The 9,687-nt window shown below is 38.3% G+C and overlaps 2 protein-coding genes across 3 annotated transcripts; one reads left to right on the plus strand and one right to left on the minus strand.

Moving 5' to 3' along the window:
• Positions 1-319: 319 nt before the first annotated feature.
• Positions 320-1,640, minus strand: RpS19a (Ribosomal protein S19a). The gene is made up of 3 exons (XM_043432619.1): positions 1,535-1,640; positions 1,185-1,255; positions 320-754 (listed from the first exon to the last, which is right to left on the minus strand). The coding sequence occupies exons 2-3, from the start codon at positions 1,253-1,255 to the stop codon at positions 361-363; spliced, it is 465 nt and encodes a 154-aa protein (XP_043288554.1). The 5' UTR covers positions 1,535-1,640; the 3' UTR covers positions 320-360.
• Positions 1,641-2,030: 390 nt separating this feature from the next.
• Positions 2,031-9,409, plus strand: LOC122418423 (tudor domain-containing protein 5-like). 2 transcript variants are annotated; one of them, XM_043432606.1, is made up of 8 exons: positions 2,031-2,132; positions 2,607-3,645; positions 3,962-4,164; positions 4,246-4,384; positions 4,686-4,910; positions 4,984-5,085; positions 7,324-8,381; positions 8,756-9,409. In XM_043432606.1, exons 2-7 carry the CDS (start codon positions 2,635-2,637, stop codon positions 7,936-7,938), a joined length of 2,295 nt encoding a protein of 764 aa, XP_043288541.1. In that variant the 5' UTR covers positions 2,031-2,132; positions 2,607-2,634; the 3' UTR covers positions 7,939-8,381; positions 8,756-9,409. The 2 variants fall into 2 exon arrangements, with proteins under 2 accessions (XP_043288541.1, XP_043288542.1); XM_043432607.1 differs by having other exon boundaries at positions 2,131-2,393.
• Positions 9,410-9,687: the final 278 nt, after the last annotated feature.

The raw sequence follows: 9,687 nt of genomic DNA on the forward strand, positions 1-9,687 counted from the left end.
GATACCAGTAATTAAAGTCGTTTTAAAGTTACTGAGATTCTTTATCCGATTTCTTTTCAGTTGATCCATTTTGTGATGTTGAAAGAGTTTTCCAAAATTAAATAAAAAGATAATAACAAATTTTTTTACCGACTGACAATTATTTACCGTAGCTAGGCTATCAAGAAAAGGAATCGTGCGTATTGATTTTCCAAAATACTAATTTTTGGTAAATCAATGAATATTAACGAATTTGGGATGTTTTGAATGAATGATTGAGCTAATAGTTTAAAAATCTTATTTGAATATTTGAGTAGTGAGAATAAATAAGACGAGAAAATTGAATTTTCGTGTTTTTATTTATATTACGTGGAACGGGGCTTATAGCACAAGAGTCTCCTGCAATTTGAGCTGTGTCCTTGTCTTTGCTTTTACTTGAGCAGCAATACGGTCAAGATCACGGCGGCCTTGGCTGGTGAGTTTGCGTCCACCCGTAGAAGCTTTTTCAATAAGTTTAAGTTGTTCTAAACTCTGTAGAGCTTTGCGGGCAACTCCACCGGCTGAACGGCAGAAATGGCTGGGATGAGTTCCATTTCGTTTGCGTCCACCAAATATTTTGGTCACTGCTCCAACACCTATAGGGCTACGGATATAGATGTGTCGAACGAGCGCGGCACATCTGATGTAGTACCAGTCTGGATCGTAAGGAGCGAGTTCCTTGAAGCGTGCCGACTTTACAATGTCAACCCATTCAGGGACAGGCATTTTGCCGGTTCTAATTTTGAACAATTGTAAGACAAATATTGATTAGCCAAATATAGAATTATCCAACATTTTTTTCAATAAATATAGAGTGTTGAAATGCATTTGAAACAATTCATGGAAAGTGAAAGAACTAGCAAGGTAATCGACGCTTGTGAACTTTTGTATAAAGCACAAAAATTTTCCGAAATCCTGCATTCATGTAAATCCAATGATTGAATAGAATATATATATTTTTTATTGAATAATGCCAAATGCTAGAGGAAATTAATTCTAAAATAGTGCCTATTTAAACTAGTTGTTCGTCATCTTAACTGAATAAGAAATAATTCAACTGACCGTGATAGATATTAATTGGAAAAAGAAAAAGTATTTGTCGAGAATAACGAGCAAAAAGATAATATTTGAGGTTATGCGGATTAAAAATAAATCACAGAACTTACTTTTTGAGAAACGCGGCAAACGCCTTAACGAATTTGTTTTGGTCAACGTCCTTAAGAGTTACGGAAGGCATCTGAAAATAGGGCAAACAAATTTGATTATTTTTTCGAGAACATTTTAGTATTCAAATAAAAGCGAATGAAGAGTTCGCGTGGACCACATGGGTGCGCGAAGCAACGCCGAGCAAAGGAAAATTTCCCTTCAATCTCGTTGAACAATTCAAAACACAATTGCACACTTGATACAAAGTTCGACAAAAGCACGGACTCGGTAAAAAAATTCAACACAAATTTCGTGCTATTTTTTCAAAATTATTTAAACAATTGTGGATAATATGTCAAATACCACGCACCTCTGCGACGGTGATAACCGGAAAGAGATAAAATAAGATGGCGGTTCTCGACGGAAACCGGGATGGATGCGTCACCAGACCTTTCGACCTGCCCTCTATCGAATCTGCACCATCCCTATATTCATTTCGAATTAAAAGAATTTAAAAAAAATAAATTTTTTCCTAAGATGAAAAAGATTTATCTTAAAAAATGTGAGTAAAAAGAAAAATCGCCCTTAGTGCAGAAAGCTATCAGAGCGAAAAGGATGCCATGATGTCCCCAACGCATAACAGCTGAGAGCAAAAAGGACGTCCTATGTCCCCAACGCATAACAGCTATGAGAGCAAAAAGGACGCCCTATGTCCCCAGCACATAACAGCTGTAAGAGCAGAAAGGATGCCATGATGTCCCCTGCATATAAGCCTACGGGAGGAAGTGAGAGCGAGAGTGAAACGCGCCACTAGCGCCGGCGCATTTCAGAACTAACGCTGGGGACATGTCCCCACTAAAGTCGGCACATAAGATTCTTATGGACTACTCTTCTATGTACAAAAGTTATCTTTCGGACAACTGTTAACTTTCGGATAACTTTTTGGCGGACATTTGTATACCATTAAGGTGATTTATCACTTGCGCGAGTGCGAGAGAGATAACTGCAAAATGGTTGCACGGTTTACTCGGACACCCTTGATTTTTTGAGAAAAATAAAAGTTACACCTTGTTCTCTGATAAAATGAGAATAGCGTGTAACTCATATTTTCTTTCAAATATCAAGCTACTCGGAATAAACCGTGCAACAGGATTTTTACCGGCACCCTTTTGGAAATTGCTACTAGGGAATCTCCCTTGGAATTTTTGAAATTGAAATTCTCTGACACGGTTTGACCGATTAAAAAAAGGCTCTGTCAGCCTACGCAGAACGATGGCAAAAATTGACTGACAGAGCCTTTTTTTAATCAGTCAAACTGTGTCAAAGAATTTCGATTTCGAAATTTGCAGCTATCTCTCTCGCACTCACGGTTGCGATATACCGACTGATCCATTCTCTTAAGATCATTGATAGAGAAATGAAATTTTTTGATTTTGTTTCAGATAATTGTGTGCTATAGGCATTTTGAAAATGTCGACCCCACTGTCTAGGGAAGAAGTGCAGAACCTCTTGTCTTACCTGTTGATAACAAGGAAAGAGACGTTTACAACAGGTGTGCCGATAATTAAATTGGACCTTGACTTCAAAGAAGAAACTGGTATACACATACCGTTCAGAGAATTTGGTCATGGATGTCTGGTGGATTTTCTACAGAGTTTAACTGGTGGATTGAGCATAAGACCTTACAACGGAACGCATTATGCTTATCCGGTAGTGTCGGAGAAAACGAATCATGTGAGTAATCTGGTGGCTGATCAGAATCACAGAAAAATAGCTTCATATCGTCATGAGGAATATAAACAGCCACAACCTCGAGATACCTCCACAAGCGAAGAATCTCGAGCCAATGACCAGCCTTCACGATTTAATGGAGGAAAAGCCATCTGCAAACCTGCTGGATTTTCCTACAGCGAAGATGATGACTATAGCAAAGATTTCTATGCCGAAGTGGATGAAAACACTGTGCAAAAGGAGGACGATAAACCAAAAGAGAACCATCCATCCAATGAAAAAACACCCGTTTATTCCACGTCCAGTTCTGAAAAAAATGAGACTGCAAAGTGTCCACCAGGTTTCCATGAGCTGAAAGAATCAACCTCCACCAACGACAACGCAACCGATAACGAAGCGATAAGCCATCTCATTAACGAACGGACGCGACTCCGCCTGCAGAAACTCATCGAAAAACATCCCGACGGAATCTGGTGCACTGATTTGCCTGAATTATACCGGAACGAATATACGATTCCTCTCAACTACAAAGAACTTGGCTTCGTCAGCGTTATCGAGTTTGTCTCTCATCTGCCAGGGATCTTTCAATCAACGAGACCACAGGACAAAGGGGATTTCAAAGTGTATAATGCTAAAACTGGCATTTCAGACGCTAAGCCTCGTGAGAGGCCTAAAGTTCTCAGTCTCGCTTCTCTTTACAACATCTATGAACAGAGTATCGAACCAACTGAAGCAATCCCATCTGTTTTGGTATGATTAACTTTATTAATATTAATAATAATCTTAAATAATAATCTTAAAATATTATATTATTATTATATATAATATTTAATTATATTAATAATAATTATTATATATTAATATAATAATAATAATAATAATAATAATAATAAATAAAATATAATAATAATATTAATGTAGAAAAATTGGAGACAAGCAAGTACATTTATGTTGCAAATGAGAATTTTTTTAACTTTCATAATTGCTAGTCTCGATCGAGTCAAATTTCGACTGGAAAAATATCGACTTTTTGCTGAACTACTTTTTTCAATTTTTTTTTCATCAGTCTAAATCAACAATGGATAAACTTATCCCCCCCGGAGTGATGACTGCGGACGAGACTGTTGGGCAAATTTGTGTCACCATGTTGAATTGTGGGATTAACGAATACATCGACGTGACAGTTTGCGACGTTTATACACCGACATTCTTTTGGATACAATTGCTCCGGCGAATCCCCAAATTCCAAATCTTCATGAACGAACTTCAGTAGGTTTCAAACTCCTTTCTAAAGAATCACCAACCGGGCTTTTTGAAAGCACATTTTTAATAGATTTTTATTTATTTTAGCGCTTTTTACGAACGTAAGGCTAAAGAGTACGTGCTGCCATTGGCTGTGATGAGGAAAGGGATGAATTGTGCTTGTACATATGATGGTAAATGGCACAGAGCCATTATCAAGACTGTCATGCCAGACAATTCCGTTACCGTAAGTTTTTTTTTAACACTATCTCTTCTCTAAATATTGGCGAATGCCAATATTTATTGTTGCATACCATCTGCAGAGAAAAAAAGACAAAGAAAAGGGAATAATATTTCACTTTGCAAGGAATTAATGATGGAGAGCATTTTTTCTCGTTTTTCTTTAAAAAAAAATCTTTTTTGCATGGCTAGTTGGGAATGAATTTGGATTTTTGGATTTGTAATACAAAATTATAATGAATTTGGATAAGTTTAACGAATCGGTGACAGAAACGAAGACTCAAAGATTCTGAATTGTGCGTTTATAGGTCTTGTTTTACGATTATGGAACCATCATGAGTAATTATCCAGCAGAATCCATACATTATTTGCATCGCAAGTTTTCAAATATACCAGCGCAGGCGATACCTTGCGGCTTGTACAACGTAAAACCTGTGTCAGGAACTCAATGGCCGCGGAACGTCGTATGCGAATTTGTTAATAAAACAAGGAACGTGCCGCTCGTTGCTACAATAGCTTCGATAGACGCAGAGGTAAGTTCTGCATTAAATCTGCATCAACACAATATTTTTTAATGTCTTAACCGGTTTTCTCGTATCTCGTCAGACGAATTCGATGATGGTGGGTTTGACAAACACCGACGGACCCGAGGATTTCCACATAAACGATTGGATAGTTCAAAGCGGTTTCGCGGTTTATGGATCTATGGTTCGTATCAGGCAACGGAACTATCCATTCCGACGTTTCTTGGAATGCAAGTCTCGCATTTCCCCACAAAGTGGTAAAGAGCTCTTGTCGAGCGATACAAGTGAGATTTACTCAAAAGCGAATAACGCACGGATCGAGAACGATCTAATGGGGAAAAACGCGATTTTTACGATAGTTTGTTAAAATTACATCGTGAATCAAAGATCGGTAAAATTTCAGCGTCACCATTGTTAGTTGAAGAGAGCACGGGAGAGGAATGCGAGAATCGTCGTTTTTCGTCAGGAATCGATGAAGAGAGCGTTGTTAAGGACAAGAATAAAACGAGCTAAGTGAAATCGGATTCCGGTACACGTGGTCAAAAAATCAATAAGAAACTGCTCAAAGATCTGTGTGAATCGCATCAGAGTCGCAAACTATCGAAAGCCGATAGAACTACCGATAGTGATTCACCGTACCATGGAGGAGATAAAAAGAAGGAGATAAAAAAATTGATGAAAAATTCGGTGACTAAAAAAAAAGTATCGATCACAAAGAAAAATCATAAATTACTGAGAAACAAAGAGCCTTCGAATCTCCCAAAAACTGACAAATGTTTCGTACGAATTGTCGATGAAGTTGTACTCTCATTTTGTGCGAAGGTTGAATCAGCACCTGCACTCAAAGAAAATATCAAACCGATAAAGGACATAAAACCTCGGTTGAAAATGATGAAGAACGGATGGAAAGAGTAGCGCCAGGAGCGTGTAAAACTATTTATACTGGACAGAATAATGAATATTATACGAAGCGAGGCGTTGAAGGACAGTTCGGACGATGATTAGGCTGTCGATTCGAGCTCATCACAGAGCAAAGAGACGAAAACTTTGTCGGAGTCGTTGAGCGAAAGGGATGAGAGTTCGGATTCTGCTGTACAATCAACAAAGTCAATAAATTTAATAGTTTTCAGACTCGAAGGATTCCTCGAGTGAAATATCGACTGGGCAACCGATTCAGAAATCTTCTCCATTGGAAATAAATTTAATCGCAGACATCGATGAATCGAATACGAACAAACCGGATTTGCTCTCGAATACCAAAGAATCAACCTGCAATACTGAATGAACCCGGTGAAAAGGGGGGGGGGGGGGTCCGTTTCAGATTCGCCAAAAGACACGAATGCTTGGCTCCAAAATGTTTGTCTTAAATCGAAGACGCCACTGCAAAATTTGATTCACTCACACGCGAATAGTACCTTCAACTTCACTCTCAATTCCGACGATTTATCGTTTGAGCAAACCAAGAAGGCGTCTTCATGAGGTTCCCGAGACTTGTGAAACAGTGACCAATTGTCCGGAACCTTCTGGAAGTCAATCGGTCGTTATTGAAGAAGTGAATTCGGAGCAGATCGACCCGAGCGGCGAGAGCAGTATCGAAATATCCGAAGACATTGACATTGATACGGGGTCGCGCGGTTCCTCGAGACAGGAAACTGACACCAATCCGCCAGCGTAGGACTGTTGTAAATCTATTACGATTGACGAGACGACGATTCGTTTGCTTGTGCGAATTTGAATCTCACCAAAGATTCCATGTTCAAAAAATCGGAATTGCCTCTCGATGATGACGAATCTCGCACGCCCTCCCGATCCAGCGATTCTCGAAATGACAAAAAACCCCTCATCGATCCAAATTCTTCTTCGAACGACGAATCTCTAACGCTATACGTTATTCTAAACGTTATTCGATTTTGAGTGAAATTCAGAAATCGCCGATGCTCAATGAGCCCAACACTTTTGCGACTCTCGACGATAGCTCATCCGGAGAAAAATCGGACACTAGTTACAAAATTTCCCGCATCAAAGCTCTAAAACGTTATTTTTGAAGTTTTTGCTATTTTTTCTGTATTTTTCTATTATATTATTCAAATTCAGTTAACCTACGTAGTATGTACGTTGAATCTTGACGAATGATATCAATCCCGCACGACGAATATTATAATTTTCTCATTTCATTTTTTCACTCGCAGTATGACACGGATAAATCGAATCCTTTTTCGATATTATTCAAAGATTTTCTGAATTTTATATTCTTCAACTCTATAAAAAAACGTACAGGCCAACAGAAAAACAACTTTGTGTTCCCTCTCCGACTATAGCATTATCCTGCTATATTTAATATTTTCACGAGGGATAAATCAGTCGTTTTTTTGTACCATTTTTTTTTGTCAAATTTGTTAACTTACGTGGCGTTAACTTACAGGGCAAAACGGTTGACATGAGCGAAAGGCCTTACAACCAATCATCAGAATCGAGGTCATACGGAACGAGTCAAGGACAGAACGGTTTGAGCTCTATTTCGGAAGAGAAAGAACCGAGTATAACGGATTTCACGTTCGCGAAAAGCATTATCGAAAAGCCAGGTTTCGATATTCAGCAACACATAAACAAGTGGATGAGAATATCAGCGGCGCGATTGAAATTCGATGTTGAATTATTCTTGAAGAATGGCTTTTCTGCAAGGCCCGACGTGATGAAAATTTTCGAAGAAATCACTGAACTTTTACGACCAATTTGTTCGTCGAACGACCCGTCGAACGAAATTCCAGGATTCACTGTGTCGCCATCCGTTCATAATTTTGCGGAGCGTACTTTTGGTTCAAAAACAACCTTCGAGCCTGGAAATTTCCAATTCAAAGATACGAATCCCTTTAGACTCGATGTTTTGTCGGAAATGAATTCGCCATCTCTGTCAGAAAAATCTCAACTGAAAGGGCCTCGTAGTGCGAGCATTTCACCACACGAAGAGACCAGAGCTCGAACCGCAGCCTCGAATGATCTACGAATCTGGACCAGTTATGTACAAAAACGAGAATAAAAACTATTCTAATTACATGGAGAAAACGAAGGAAATTATGAAGGAACGACAAAAACTAATCGAATCGAAAGGGGTCAACGTTGAATCGTCGATCGAAAGTGGCTTCCATGCGAACAACAATTATTCTGTTGCATCAACGCCGCCCACAGGTCCTCCCGCGCAAACTTTGCCTGTTTTTAACAAAACACCCATCGAACGAGTTGTTTGCAACGGTACTCAATTTTCTAACAACAATTCGTCGCGTTCTCCATCGGATTGGCTCGACTCAATCGACAGCGCGGTCGCATTCCAGAAAAAAATAAAATCACCATCTGACTCGAAAAAAAGCCGATTTCAGACAATGCGAGAAATTCCCGATGCTGAGCAGCTCGCAGAATCAAACGCAGTGGCGCCGAAAAAAATAACTTCCCAAAATCAAGATCACTTGAGCGTTAGGAAAATTCGTGAGTACACTGACCATTTTGAAAAATTGCTTGTAAAAATAAAAACTGCTTTTTTTTTTGTGGGCCATGCAAATTTCTTGATCTTATGCAATCAATATTTGTCATTTCACTCGAATCTCCTATATCCTGCATTTATATGTCAACAATAACGAGGCACCGCGTTCAAAAAATTATTGAATATGCAAAATTGTTTGATCGAATGGACACTAATAATTGCATCACCAATAAATTCAACGTTACTAAAAATTGCATCGATCATATCGTTGCTAGTTTATAACGAGAGGTTCGGCTTGAAAAAACGTTAGCTTGATTAAGACACGTTTGAAACATTGTAATGCAACTGAATACAGAGATTTTTTTAAACTTTATTTCAGCACTTCAGTGAACGTACAGAGGGATCAATTCAACAAAATCGACCAGTTCCTAGTCCTGGTACCGCTGAAAAGCGCCCTTAAAATTCTCCATAAGCTAAACATGATCAAGCCAAAACAAGTCACTCTAACAGCTATAAGGATCAGATTTATCCTGAGACATCTCCGGTGCTCTATGACATTCGAACGGTGATAAATGCTTGGGGCCAGTATCAACAAGAGTGTCCAAGATCGTAATTAGCGTTTATGATAGCACAAAAAGATTATCATTACTATTATCATACAATTTTTTTTTGTTCAATTCCAATTCCATGGACCTTCTCAGCGAGAAAAGTATTACGTCGCAGATTATTTTGTATTCCTCTGACGGTCCTAGGAATTTGTTTTTATTTTTAGTTTATCAACGGAATAATGTTTCATTTATGATTTTAATTACTAATTAATTGCTGATATGACTTATGAGCTTAACGTGTAATGTTTTTTCCCAAAAACGTACTTTCATTAGAGAATAATAAGGGTAATTAAGGGTACATTGGCAGTGTACATTTAATCGGTAACTAAAGGTGTTATACGAGAATAAGTTGAAAATTGTGAACGGTTTTTTTTCTGAGAGAAGCGCGTTGTTTTGCAGTACAATTAAAAAAATGTTCTCGTATCTTCAAATGTTTTATTCATTTTTTATATACATTGTGATGGTAGAAAAATCGAGATAGGAGGAACGCGATCCGACGACATCCAGCGAGTCAATATTTGTTCTTTCATCTTTTTTGTACTCTTACATTTCGTTATATCGAAAAAATTTGGGCAGCAGGATTATTTCGATTGAAAGGTGATTCGGATTGTCGTTCATCGAGCATTGCAAGTAGAAACGATTTCAGAAAATTGTATAACTTTTGCTCGAAACGGTTTTCCTTGAAAAGTAACAATTGCGCTGC

The sequence above is a fragment of the Venturia canescens genome, chromosome 11 (assembly GCF_019457755.1).
Source record: "Venturia canescens isolate UGA chromosome 11, ASM1945775v1, whole genome shotgun sequence".
Lineage (NCBI taxonomy): Eukaryota > Metazoa > Arthropoda > Insecta > Hymenoptera > Ichneumonidae > Venturia > Venturia canescens.